Here is a 14,719-nt window from a genome sequence, read left to right on the forward strand (position 1 = left end):
TTTTCTTTCCTCCAATCGGACGAGAAGAATAATTATATAATTCTGATATAATTGTAACGAAAAGTGAAATAATTCAGCAGTAAATAGATTTAATATTTATACACGTATATTATATTTTCCCGGTATCTTAACGACGAGACTTATCGTTAGGGAGGTTCGTGTTTTCAAATTCACAACTATTTAATTTCGTCCAAGTTATTGTCTCCCGCGAGTTGACGTTCAGGACGTCGGTAGGTGGGGAAGGAAAGGCGGGAGGGGGGGAGGTTAATCACGAATATAATTAGTGATTTAATTGAAAGATAGTATCTCGCCGCCTTGGCTGTGTACACAGGTATACGTATATACACCTTACAGAGTATATAAACCCAGGCGGAATGATGCCAAACGCGAAAATCCACCTCACTCGAGACAAGTTTAAATTACTTTTTATCGGCAAATTATACGGCAAATAAACAATTAGTTGGATCATCGTTTGTAGGAAATAGTTGAGAAAAGACGTACACTTTAAAACGCGAAAGTTTCGTTACGTATTATTAACCCGATATCATTTGAAACATTTATTGTTATACGTGAGTTGGATAAATCTTATTGCGCTATGTTACACAAAAATGAAGAAAAATCCGAGTAGAGTTTTTTTTTATTGAATTTCCAATCTTGCCGCTTAGCTTTTCTCCATACTTTACGGGTATACCTCTGTTACGTATTTATATCGTAAATACATTTTTATATATACATAGAGAGTTTAGAATAGCGTGTTCATGACAGTAAAGTATCATACACGACATGCACACATCCGTACACATGCATAGGCATATCATATATGCATATACATAATTATTGGTAACACTTGACGCATACTGTATGTTGTTGATATTGTTATTATATTATACCTACAATGTAAATTTCACATAGGTACGTACATCACGTCCTTGTATCATGCCGTATATGTAATTATCATTATATTATATAATGGTGTTTTGGAGATGACTGCCTAGCTCATAGTAAATGGTATTTTCGAAATCATAATCAACTAAACGATAACCCGACCACATCGGCGACTCATTTATAAATTCCACCTTTGTCGACATTATTTTTTTTTTTTTTTTCTTTTCTTTAAAAATTTATCTTTTTTTGGGAAATTATCCGGTTACGTTCGCAAGTAAATATGCGACGAAGAGAAGAAAAGGAGAAAAAACAAAACAAGATTGCAAGCTTCGGGGTCGTTTTTGGTTTCTCTTCTTCTTTTTTTTTTTCATCCCAAACTTTTTCATTTTTCGTCTCTCTTGCTTCTTTCATTCACCTTATCAGAGGTGCAAAAAGTAATAGATACGTAGAAAACGAAAGAGAAGAAGAAATAACGGAGCGCGGAAGATCTAGAACGAAGATGACATCACCCTGGGGGCGAGTAACCTACATCTATACATTTATGAACCTAATGTGTCGCTTTAGAGAAAATTCACACATAGCATTATAGGTACATACATACGTGTAAAAGGTGTTATACATATTGAATAGATTTATAGACACGGCGCTGAAAAGTTTTCGCCAAGCTTGAAAGATTTTGTGTGCATTTTATGCGACAGGATTTTTCAAAATGACCGAATTAACTGTTTCGATTGATCGTTTTCGATCCTTGGAATATACGATTACAAAAAATCTATTCTCGTGAGAAAAAATTAAAGAAAAATAAATATACGGAATGACGTCTCAGCCTGGCGAAAACTGGAACTCGTGTACATTAGGAGAGATAAATATATATATATATATATATTATATCGAGTGATAGAAAAATCGTTTACTTTTAAGTATGTAGAATTTAGTTAGGTATTTAAATTCGATTTAGTCCTGGCTATAGTATAATATTACAGTATGTAGTGATATTATAGTGTAGGCGATATATTTATACTTTTTTAATCAACCGAATAATTGGGTGTATAAATATTGATAGTAAATTAGTCGGTATTATACACGCGTATAGTTTAAGTTGCCTATGTGGGGTAAAGCACATATATATATACCATGTAACGATTGTTTAATCACGTGCTTACAGCGCTGCATATTTTGCAGTATCGTTAAAAAAAAAGAAGAAACAGTTAAACGACACGTGCGACAAAGATTTAGAGAAATTAGATTTCAGAGAAAAAGTTTCATTCACGCGGTTGAAACGTTGGATAAAACTGCAATGAAAAAACGCCACGATAATCTATCGATCATATTCGATATTCCGATCCTTATTAGAAATTCGCTGAAATGTAATTTATGTTCGTTTGAAGCGAACGAAACTTCTTCTTGCTAAATTTTTTTCTTTTTTGCTGTTTCCTCCTAGACATTTCAATTTTTCTAACAATCGGTCGATTATTTTCTTTAACTAAATTCGTATCAATAGCGTATGATAGAATTAGTCGTAGAACATCTTATGTACATATACATCGTATAGTCATTTCCGTAGTTTAATACCCGTACAATGTCTCTCCATGTGTGTATATATAATATACATATAGGTATATACAAATAACTATCTTATAAAATATAAAAAAAAAAAAAAAACAAAGATATTTTCTTATACGCGAGATACCGAGGAATATCGTTTTACGTCGTGATTGTTGTTCGTATTGCCGTTATTGTTATTATTATTGTTTATACTATTATTATTATTATTATTTATGTTTTTTACGACTTATCGTTTTTATTATAATTATATATGTACACATTGCACATTGTTGAACATACACGAATTACACATAATATACAATATATAGTGACGCTAATCCAGATAATATTTATGGTATACGTACGAACGTTTTAAACAGTTTCACAGAGTTAATTAGGCATAGGCATATATATATATATATATACACACATATATGTATACATATATATATACATATGTATGTATAGAATAGACGTGAATAACGGATTACGCATTGTACAATCGATTCGTAGTTTCAAATTTGGTAGCCTAGACAGTTGTTTGTTTCCTTTTTTATTTAATCGTGGTGGAGAAAAGAGAAGAAGAAAAAAAAAATATCCATTATTCATTTAATCGTCCGTAGATTAGGAATTGAATTTTTATCATCAATATTATTGTTATCATTATATGTTATATCGCTGCTATTCTCCTGTGTCTTGGGTTTCATCATTTCGTTAAATCATAATAATTGTGATGGTTAATAATAGTTATTAGATCGTTCCACATATGAATAATAGTTATTGTGTGTCTCGTACGATAAACTAGTCGACTTGGATGATACAATAGATCGTGACTTTTAACCCTGTAATGACCATTGTTATACACGGTTATCTATAAAATTACCGCCTGACCGATATCAGCGATATCGTTCGTTTCAAATTATCGCACTCTGTTGAACTGCTAATTCCGGCCAAATAGAAAAAAAAAAAAAAAAAAAAAACAAAAAACAAATCAGCGGTCATTAAATGACTTGAAGATTATTGAAAATCGCCGACGTAATAATATTCCCATTCCTGAATTGACAAAAAAATTGCCTTTCTCATATACCAACAACATACGCATTATATGTATGTACAAATAATTGGCGTCGAATAGAATATTTTACCTGCAGTTGAAAAAATACGCTCTTTTTACGTGTGATACGTCCAACGTGTTGCTTTCCGCAAGTTAAGCTTACGTACGGCAAAAAAGTAAAAAAAAAAAAAAAAAAGAAACGGCAATTTTATTCCTTTTCCGTTATTTGTAGTGTAGAAATTTTATATACCGTTACATTAAAATTTCCAAACCGATGCAATATTAGCAATATTATACGCAATTCCTTTAAAACCTTGTCGCTCGTTTCGAAAAAAATTTCAACGCGTAATCGATAGCGAATTTTCCTCACCGTTGAACAATTCTTCAGCCTCAAGGGCGCCATTTTGGCCTCTCGGACACAAACGACGCGAATTCATTTTTTGTGACATTATTTTCATCCCCTCTGTTGATAAATTTGACTGTAAATTTTCGTCCTCAAGAGACACGATTCGTAATAATTTTTTTTTTTTTTTTTATCTTCTTTACCCCGCATACAATAAAATTTCACACATGACCCAATTTTCAGATTATTTTCTTTCAGTTTTATTATATTTTTTATAACGTATCAGGGCTGCCCGTGTACTACCCCGGAAGCGGAAGTGACGGTGTGGGCCGCGCGTATTCGGAGGCGACGATGCAACACGTTCAACAAAATCTCCAGCGTAAGAAATGTATGGGAATCTCGTACACATATTATATAATATGATACGATATATTCTCTGCATAGTTTTCTTTTCACCTATTCATAATATACGTAAAATATTATTTCCACACGTAATCAGCTTTAATCGGTCGATCCCAAACATTGTATGTTAATAAACTATTGTACCTCGTGGCGAGCGATCGATGCATTAACATCGCGTTGAAACGTCGGTAAAATTCATCGATCCCCCCATATTATTATTATTCATTTATATGAGCGAACCGTCAAATCGCACATCGCGCATTTTTCGTCAAACCGGAACAAACACGAAAATACGAAAAGCTTGCCTCGGCACAATTTGTACAAATAATTCTCCGCGGGCTCGGTGTTATAATACCGCTTTTATTCGCAAATATCCATTGAATAATGATAATAATAATAATAATAATAATAACAACAGCAATGATAACAACGGTAACGATAATACCATTTTTTTCATTATTCGGCGTATAAACTAGGTTGTTGATTTTTTATATGTTTTTTCTCATTTTTTTTACTTTTTTCCTTGATATTTCTCCGGTTCGTTGCATTTATCGTCTTCGTTTTACTGCAACACGATGTTTGAAAAAATTGTCGAGTGGTTATCAAATTGAATATAAAAAAAAAAACTACCCAAAGTTTGTTCATTAAATGTGTTTCCAAACCGATTGAACCAAACTAACGCATAACTTTTGAATACTCGTATACTGCAAACGCATGGGTTGAATCTTGAAGCAAGAAAAAAATGGCAAACAATTTGTTTAAGCGATCGTGCGATATTTGACGCAATTATTTTTAACAGCGTTGCGTCGGTTTTATTTTAGTTTTTTTTTTTCTTTTTTTTTTTTTTCTTCGGATATAGCGATAATTACGGATGCATAAAAATTCCGAAAGCAACACTTTGGAAACGAAACAACTTGCGGATCTTGAAGAGATGAAAAAAAAGTTTCCGAATCAATCTTCACACCCGTAAAACTATATCGATCGTTACAACGATTATTGTGCGTATTGTGATAACCTGCGAGTCAACCCTGCATTATACATTCGTGTAAATTACACAAAGCTATTATATTAATCTGCGTAGAACAGTTGCATCATTTGAATTTTCTGTTTCAGTGGATCTGACCAACGGGCAGTTAACACCCAACAACAATACGCCGCTACTTACGCAAGCGCTTTCTGGTACGTCAAGTTATGAATTAAAATTCAATTGCCTTGAATCATTACGGTAAAAATCATTTCGCAGACAAAAAGGAAATGTTCTATGGTGGATATCGATAACGAATAAAATATTGTTAAAATTACAAGATAATCTGTCGTACAAGAAATTATTTACGAGTTTAATTATACTTGTCGATATTAATTTCTTTTCATTGCTACGACATTGCGTGTGTTCGTTTACTTTATTACTGCTCGTCGGACAAACGACAAAGATTGACATCGATTTATTGTTGCAGCAGAAAAACGTTTCGTATATATTTTTAATTTACTATAGCGAAGAAGAATGTTAAGACGTTCTAGATTATCTGGTTACAATTACGAAACATGTTTGATTTTCGGTTAAGATGAATGTTTTTTTTTTTTTTAAAGTCCAGGACTTTTGTTGAACGAAAGACTTTGCTTTCGTTTTTTGCAATTTCAATACAAAATATGGTATTAATAACGTTCGTAAGGTACGAACATCTCTCGATATGTACAAGAATTTAATAGAAAATACTATGAATAGTAAACGAAAGCTCGGTGTCACGAGTCTAAAAAAACATGAGCCGTTATCTTGCGGCGGGAAATTTAAATTCGTATGTAATGTATTTTTTTTTATTCCAACCCCCTTTTACCAATCTCGGGGGCTAATTCTCGTCTCCGATTATTATTTCCTGTATAAAAGGGCGGGTAAAAAACACTCGGTGAAATTATATCGGTACACGGCGTGTCGGGTTACGGATGAAGTAAAAAGTTTTTGAGCCGGGTCCGAATCGCCGTATATGTATATATATATATATTGAGGGGAGGAAAAGGCGACGTCGTCTCTCCCATCTTCGGCGCCTCGATCCTCCTCATCCTCCTCATCCTCCTCATCCTCAGCCCAGTTTTCTTTTCCCCGCCGTCCGCAATCTCCTCTCAAATAAATCAAACTTTTGAATCGCGCACCATCCCCTTTTCCACCCCATCCGCAATGGCTGCAGCGGCGGCACGATGCCCGGGAGAAAAGTTTCTAACAGTTCGCCATTGTCGAGAGTTTAAAAGCTGAATAGGTTTTAGATTGTCTGTTGCGCCAACTTCCTTTGTCGTCGGCCGTATTCCTCCCCCTTCCAACCACCTTTGGTCGTGTCTTGACTCGCTAGTCGACCTAACCCCGTTTCGATAATAACTTTGCGAAAATCCCGGGCTTTGCCCCGCGGAACCCTTTTTTACTCCCCTCCTTGACTTACGTTTCATTTTTTCTTCTTCTTCTTCTTCTTCTTCGAAATTTACAGATTCATTTTCTTAATATGTTATTACTTTGGCCTCATTTTTACTACGTAATGTCTCTGCGATAAATAATAAATCTGGTTATATGTGTTACTGTTCTTTTTTCATTACGATTATTCTTACTACATTTTCTTCCATATGTTCTATATATAATAATTTTATGTTTGCGCGATGATAAGACGATGTTCAATCTCTGCTTGTCCGAAGAAATGTATTAAACTATAAAGAAACAGATTCGAAGTTGCCTTTTTCATACTATCAACGACTAGACTATTTTTGTAACAACAAATCTATACCCGTTTTAGTACATACTTTTACAGTACATAAGTGTAAGAGACGTGTATATGTATCAGGTTTTCTCAGTGAATTGTTCAATGTTACATAAAAAGGATTTGTTAAATTTTACCGAATATGTCGAAGAAATAACGTTTCTTCGAGACCGAACAAAAATCGTCGGTCACAACGATCATTTGTCTTATCAAGTGAAACAAACCTCTTTTTTTTTTCTTGGCTCGAGAAAATATTTTATATTCGACGTATTTGATCGGGACGTTTCGTGAATTGAATACATTTTTTTTGCAATTTCTTGCCGGTGGGTTAAAAATTGTTTTGGAGTAACGACGACGATCGTTGATAATCGCGTTGCAATCTCTTGAAAGTTGAAAACGAATCGCGCACGCGCGAGTTTTATCGGCTCTTCGCGCAGGCTGGCCAACCCGAGTTTCAGCCGTCAAACTGTTTCTACCGGCGATGCGGTTCACGCGAATTTTCGAGGTTAGAATCTCAAATAATTGAGCCTCCGACTCGGAAAGGTTTGGGAAGCATTTGTTGCACGCTTATGCTCTTTGAAAATTCAAACGTACACATTTTGTTGCGTACGTTGGCTCGCCTGCGTCGCAGACAAGAATGTATCGCTGCGGGAAAATTTCGCCGAGCAACGAGATCGAATTATTTGGCGCATGCGCGGTCGATTTTCAAGTTTGAAGAGATCGCCCCGGTAGATGTATGTATATGTCGAATCAATAGGTTAAAAATTTCCGCCGCTTAACTGACTTCACGAAGGATTTGTTCCAGTGATGAACAACTACCAGGCGGCAGCGCAGGCCGGATTTCCGCCGGCGTCGCCGCACGGAGCCGCGGGTCACGGGGGACCTCAAAACCGCTCCTTCCCGGCCGCAAATTCGCCAGGACCGATCGACATGTACAGTTCGAGCGCGGCGGCCGCGGCCGCGGCCGCAGCGGCGGACAGCGCGGTGGCCAGCTACGTTCAGGCCGCGGCGAGCCCGCAACCGCCGACGACCGCGTTTCCCGCAATCGCGGTCTCCCGCGCCCCGCTCAACTACAGCCCCGTAAGTCTGCCACCTCCCTCGAAAAAATCCACCAACACCTGTACCTAATCACGTACACGGAAACGCAAACAAACTTGCCTGCATTGCGATTTTAACGATTATCGATTCGTCTCGTTTCTCTCTCTTTTTTTAATTTCTTTTTTTTTTTTTTTTCTTTTCTTCTCGTGATTTTTGCAAATATTCAATTTGCAAAACTTGATTCGCAGAGATCGATCATTCGAAATTCGATTTCCCGAAGTTGAGAGGAACCGCAAGCGAAATTCTAGCCTTACGACGTGTGTACGGAGTGATTCGATTGAAACTACGAGAACGGGAGGAGCTCGGTTGGTGAATTTAGGGCCCTACCCCTCGGACAGGGGTTTGTATGTTTATACAAATTTCACTCTTCTTCGTTGGAACATGACAATTTTGAAAATAGCGAAGATTTTGCCGGAATTGTTTTTCTACGTGGGACATCATTTCTTATTCAAAAGCATGTACGAAAATAAATCAACGTATCTAGAATTTCACTTGCGAATCCGCTTGATTAGTGATACGCAATTTGCAGAAATTATCTTGCAACGTTTTATGATTCGAAATTCTATTGACGGAACTTGATTTGCTAATTTCAATACTCAAAGTTTAATCCGCGTAACTTGGTTTGCAATATCTAGTCATGCACTAAATTTTATTCGCATAATTCGGTTTGCAATATTGGATTTTCCGAACTTGATTCCTTGGGCTCGATCGCTGAAAGTTTGATTTCCAGAAGTTAATTAGCGATATTCAATTTCCAGAAATTAATTTGCAAGGTTTGATGTTTCGAAATTGAATTTCCTGAACTTGACTCGCGAATCTCGGTACACAAAGTTTGATCCGCGGAATTTAATTCTTAAAGTTCAACGTGGGAAATTTCATTCGTGGTACTTAATGCGCAAAGTTTCACACCCAGAACTCGATTTTTGAAAACTTTACCTGCAGAGTTTGAAAATCGAAAAATTGATTGGCAAAACTAGATATTGCAAATCGTGTAAAAACAAAAAGGTTCAACTCGCGGATTTTGATAAGTTGAATACTACAAAAAAATAACTAATTTCGCAACTTGATTTGCAAATCTCAATGAAAAATCGGATTTTCGCATTCAGACGTTACACTTTTTTCATTACTCAGCACACACGTAATCGTACACCTTAATTAAACGTATATCACTTTCTAACCGAACAGGGTGGCCGAAAAAAAAATCGACGTTGTTTGAAACCTGACCAATTTACTTCGAATCTTTTTGATCCGGTTGAAATGTTACGCACACTTTTAAAAGAATCCCTGAAAATCGTCTTTTTATATAATACAGAAATACCCGTGTGCCTAAATCTTATTTCGTTCACCCTGTTCGTCTTATCGCAATATTCAGCAGCAGTTGACAAATCGCTGCGCAGCACATTGCCGATTGTTCCCAGAGCATAATAATTAATAACCGAACAATCGACAATGTGCAAGCGAACATATCCAAGGCGGCGGAAACACGTGCTCTTTCAACGAATCACGCCATATGTAGCAGTAGACGTATATTAACTACATCTGAGAATAATGGAGGGGAAAAAAAAAATCCGACAAGTCTGGAAAGCGCACGAATTTCCGATTGCTTTTCACCATATATCTCTCAGAGCTTTGCGTGCCCTGCACTAAACTCTGTAATCCATCAAGCTTCTTCCACATGTATACATATGTACATATTGTATAATTACAAGAAGTTCAACTACTCGGTGGTGCTTTTTTCCTTCTGTCAAAGGATGCGAAGTAAAGGTTTGAAAAATTCGATCGATCGATCGTATTATGAGAATTCGCAAATCCGAGAAGACTGTTTTGAAATTTGGCGTACAAGGGGGAATTTTTATTTTCAAAAACGTTGAACGAGTGAATGACCAACGTTCGCAACAAAAAAAAATGTCAGCCAAGATTTAGAAATTTATTTGAATTTCGAGTGGTGCAGAGTTTACTGTGAACAGCTGCCGCGTTAAAGCCTCGATGATATATGGTTTACATGTATTGTGTATAATACCATTCAGGGTGGTCCTTAAAATGGTCATTTTTGAATTCCGACCGGCGTGTCCCCCAAAATCGGCTCCGGATAATTCAAAAATAATTCCCTTATTTTTTCACATCTTTATCTCGACTCAACTCAACAAAATTCAAAATGGCGAATCCAGTATGGCGGAGCGACGTCCAAAAAGTCGTTTGATTTCGATAAAACTCGGTACTCGGGGGTTTCTGAGACTGCTGATTACGAGACTGAACTCGAAATTACGAAATGAAAAAGGGTGGATCCTATACGGCAATGTGAAGTGTATTTTCGGGTTTTGGATCCGCCATTCGACTTTTACAAATTTTGAGTTCAAATTCGTAATCAGCGACCCGCAAAACCTTGCTCTACCAAATTTTATCCAAGCCCGTTGAGTAGGTTTGACGTGAAAATTTATAAAATTTAAAATATCGGGGAATTATTTTTAAATTATACGGAGTCGATTTTTCAGGGCGCGTCGATCAAAATTCTCAAATGATCTTTTTAAGGGCAACTCTAAATTATACATGGTGTGCATACAGAGTGAATTCCTAACGGCTGCACGGTCCGTCATCCGGCAAAATTTAATGCGCATGCGCTACGATTCGAGAGCGACTGTTTGCCAGGGTTACCAACCGTCTGAAATCTAACCTCAAAAATTTTGACAGTCGTCGCTGGAAGATGTAACCAAAACCGAAAACTGTAAAAACTTTTCAGGTCGCATTCGTGAAAACTTATGAGTTTCGTTTTAGCAAACGACGGACCAATCGGTCTAGTCGTTAGGAATTCGCTCTGTACGTACAGTAAACAATAGCCTATATATACATACGACACTCCAATGATACAGAGACATGTGTAACAGAGTATAGAGATAATTAGCTTGATGTTATAATTAATAGGATTGATGGTACAACTTTACTTAATTTGTATAACCTTTTTTTGAAACAATTTTTTTTTTTATTTTATTTTTCTACCGGCAATTTCCTAGATGATGTTTACCGCAGTTTTAGAATCGCCACTTTGGTAGCGCTCGCAGCAGCCGGCCACATTATTGTGCCCCGAAGTTTCGAGGGTAAAATTACACCGCGGTATAAATACGGGCATAAAGTTGATCGCACGACGCTTTTTACGTGAATTACAACGCGGGGGATATAATTGTGGGAAAGAAAATACTCGGGTTGGTAGAGTCGACGTGGTTCTGACGTGTGGGAAAACGCTGATGGGAAATTGTTTCCTCTGTTTGCAGGGTCCTCTGATACCAGCGGCGTTCACTAACGGCTACCATTGAGCCTTGTTAAGACCTAACAACAGGTGTGTATTATACCGGTCTCATTTTTCTTTATCCCGATCCCTCCCGACTATCGACCAAGAGGGAGAGGAGAAAAAAAAACAACGACAGCAACGATAAATCGACTCCGATCCTCTGGCGATGGCCACGAAGCTTAGAGTGGCGATCGATGCATCGGTTGATCGAACGCGACTCGATTTATACCGGTAATGATTGATCGATTGATCGGTGAAACCAAAATTTCGTTAATTTCAGGACGCGGTCCTAACAGCGGAAAAGTTATTTCGCGATTTACAATTTCGTTCGAAATATTCTTCAATTCCAGGTGAGAGTATTGATTTGTAGGTATTTCGCTCGTTGCATCGAATAGGTGTCTTGGTAAGGGAGACAACGATAATGATTGATATTGCATCGCGTCGTTCGTGGGAGTAAAAAACAAAAACCGTTTGCGAGGGAAAAAAAATCGAGTCGGTCGATTAATCGAGTCTGATAAATAATAATCGATTATACTCGATTAATCGGGAAGAAATAATCGATTATTTTTGGTCGCTTTGATCCTCCTCGATTCTTTCCATTTATCTCCACCTCTTGTTTTCCTCGATTTTAAAAATTTTTCTTTTCTCATTTAAAATAATTAACCGAATTAAGACGATTGGCTGGCCAAAAATCGACAACTTTGATTAGTCGATATCATTACCGTATTGTCGTACTTGAAGTATTTATCGCGTATATTGATTTGTAAATCGAATCACGCGTGTCGGAGCATTTGCTTGAATCCGACTGTCCGAACTCTCCCGATTAACAATAAATAATTTTTAACGCAGCATACCTTGCCTGGCTTCGATTACTTCCCCGTAAAATCCATATTGCGGTGAATTATTTTGATCGTCCGAGTTGCGCGCGCGCGAGATAAATTTAAATAATTATAATTAACCGTGTTGTTTGATATTTCGCAGGATGGAAGAGAGGGCAGAATTCGGCAGCACGGTCGACTAACGGCTAGATTACAACAACGGGGACAAACGTATATTATTATAAAAAATATCATCACATACACAAGAGAGCATTAATAAATATTATATAAAGACAAGCAAACAAAGAAACGAGAAGAAAAAGAAAAATGAGTAATAAAAATTAAATACATATATAATATAAATAACACACCTAGACGATTGCGCGATACGTTGAATTATGTTACACACACACACACATATATATATATATTTGAACACGCGATCGATTAATGTATTTAATGAGAATTTCGAGTCATGAACCGTGGATGGAACACAAAGCCTTTAGGATATATGAGCGCGAATTGTGGCGACGGGTGCGTAAAGAAATTGGAACAAGCTAAAGGGAGAAATAAAAAAATTTAAATAAGTAAAAAAATAAATAAATAAAAACGCCGGATTAACGCGTGTACGTGGGAAAAAGGTTGGAAGGAACGGAGAGGAGGATTCGGTAAAATAAATAATTTAAACGAAAGGGAAATGCTTGCTGGGAATAATAAAGGCAATTAAAAATGTTAACAACAAGAGATCCGTTCGCCGAATAGAAAATATATATACATATATATACATATATATACACACTAACTACGCTAATTGTAAACGAAAAATGCGGTTCTTGAAAACGAAAAAAAAATATCGAGAAAAAAATTACAAAAAATGAACACAGCGTGTCTTATATCTGTATATGTATATATGTATACATATATCATATATATACACGTATACGTGTATGAAGAAACTACAAATACGGCATGAGCAAATAATACGTTGACACACCTACACCGAAAGAGGAGCGACGGGGGCGGGGAGGGGGGTAGAACTTGGTTCAAAGTACTAAAGGGAAGAAGAAAAAAAAAAAAGAAAACGATCGATCAAATGACACGCCAATTATGGACGTAACAAAGAGAAAAAAAAAAAAAAAAAAAAAAAAAACGAACCAATTTAAAGGAAACGGAAAAGAAAGATGGAGGTAAAAAAGAACAACGCGAAAAAAAAAATCACGAAAACCGATCCAAATTACGATCGAATATATATATATCCATGTCATCCGGATACACGATACACACACACACACACATATATATATGTATATATATGTATACATATATATATACGAACACTCGTAAAAAATGTATGCACACGTGTACGGAAACATACGCGGGCATGTGTGACTACGTTATTTACAGCCGAAGCGATTATATTGGTGCCAGCCCGTTCTCCGACATTGAATAATAAAATAATGAAATAATAATAATAATTAAAAAATAATAATAATAATAATAATAATAATAATAATAATAATAGTTGTAGTTATGATAATAATAACAACAACAACAATAATAATAATAATAATAATAATAATAATAATAATGATAATGATATTACAAATATATAATATAATATAATTATTGAATTAATTCAATTAATATTACTATATTGAATTGCTAAATATATTATTATTATTAATAATGGTCGAGTATACATATACATATATGTATATATATACTTAATATATATATATATATATATAGTTGACAACGTACATAATTCTTAACATTTAAGAGCAAAGAGAGGATTAAGAGAGAGAAGAAATACACCAACATGATTAACACACCTTACAAAAGTATAACCTGTACGAATACCACTTAATATGTATATATATATATATGCATGTATGGGCGGTATAGATAACGTACGATGACTAGACCAGCTCTGTATCGTCATCCAAGTATCACGGCGTTCCGGGTAAAGAATTTACCGATTGCACGATTACTTTCCGTTCTCTTATTCCTCCGCGGTTACACGATTTCATCGTTCTCTCTCGTCTTCTGTTTCCTTTCGTCGTTTTCCCTCTTTTCTTTGCAGGACACACTTTTTTCCACATCCAACGCATTACAGCGATAAATGAGAATGATATTACGAGAACAATACAGGTATCTATACATATACACACACACACACACATATATATATATATATACACATGCATATATACGTTCACGATGCATCTATATACATGTTGTGTACATACATACATACATACACATGTATACATATTTATGTATACGTATATGATAATGTAGATAAGAAATTTGCAAATTTAACGAAATATCTGAGGTATTAATAATTGGCTGATTGATATGCGCGTGTTTAATAAGAGAAGGAAGATGGTAGGGTAAATAAATATAAAACATACAAAAAACACATACCAACGTAATCGATAACTTAAAAACAATTGCATACTCAATTGAGCATATAAACATATACCTAACTGCAAGCCGTTATATTATTGTTATTACTATTATTATTATTATTATTGTGATTATTATTATTATTAT

General features: G+C 35.8%; 1 protein-coding gene across 15 annotated transcripts in view; it reads left to right on the forward strand.

Annotated features, from left to right (window-relative positions):
• The window catches only part of LOC124305411 (RNA-binding protein Musashi homolog Rbp6), a 402,463-nt gene extending 389,334 nt beyond the window's left edge, over positions 1-13,129 (forward strand). For 4 of the 15 annotated variants that reach the window (XM_046764807.1, XM_046764808.1, XM_046764813.1 and 1 more), the window contains 5 exons: positions 4,114-4,215; positions 5,343-5,408; positions 7,758-8,044; positions 11,329-11,393; positions 12,327-13,129. In XM_046764807.1, coding sequence (XP_046620763.1) covers positions 4,114-4,215; positions 5,343-5,408; positions 7,758-8,044; positions 11,329-11,370 — 497 coding nt within the window. In that variant the 3' untranslated portion in view covers positions 11,371-11,393; positions 12,327-13,129. Of the gene's footprint in view, positions 1-4,113; positions 4,216-5,342; positions 5,409-7,757; positions 8,045-11,070; positions 11,260-11,328; positions 11,394-12,326 lie in introns of all 15 variants that reach the window. The other 11 variants (XM_046764817.1, XM_046764819.1, XM_046764820.1 and 8 more) reach the window with 7 other exon arrangements.
• Positions 13,130-14,719: the final 1,590 nt, after the last annotated feature.

This window comes from Neodiprion virginianus, chromosome 5 (assembly GCF_021901495.1).
Source record: "Neodiprion virginianus isolate iyNeoVirg1 chromosome 5, iyNeoVirg1.1, whole genome shotgun sequence".
NCBI classification, from domain to species: domain Eukaryota; kingdom Metazoa; phylum Arthropoda; class Insecta; order Hymenoptera; family Diprionidae; genus Neodiprion; species Neodiprion virginianus.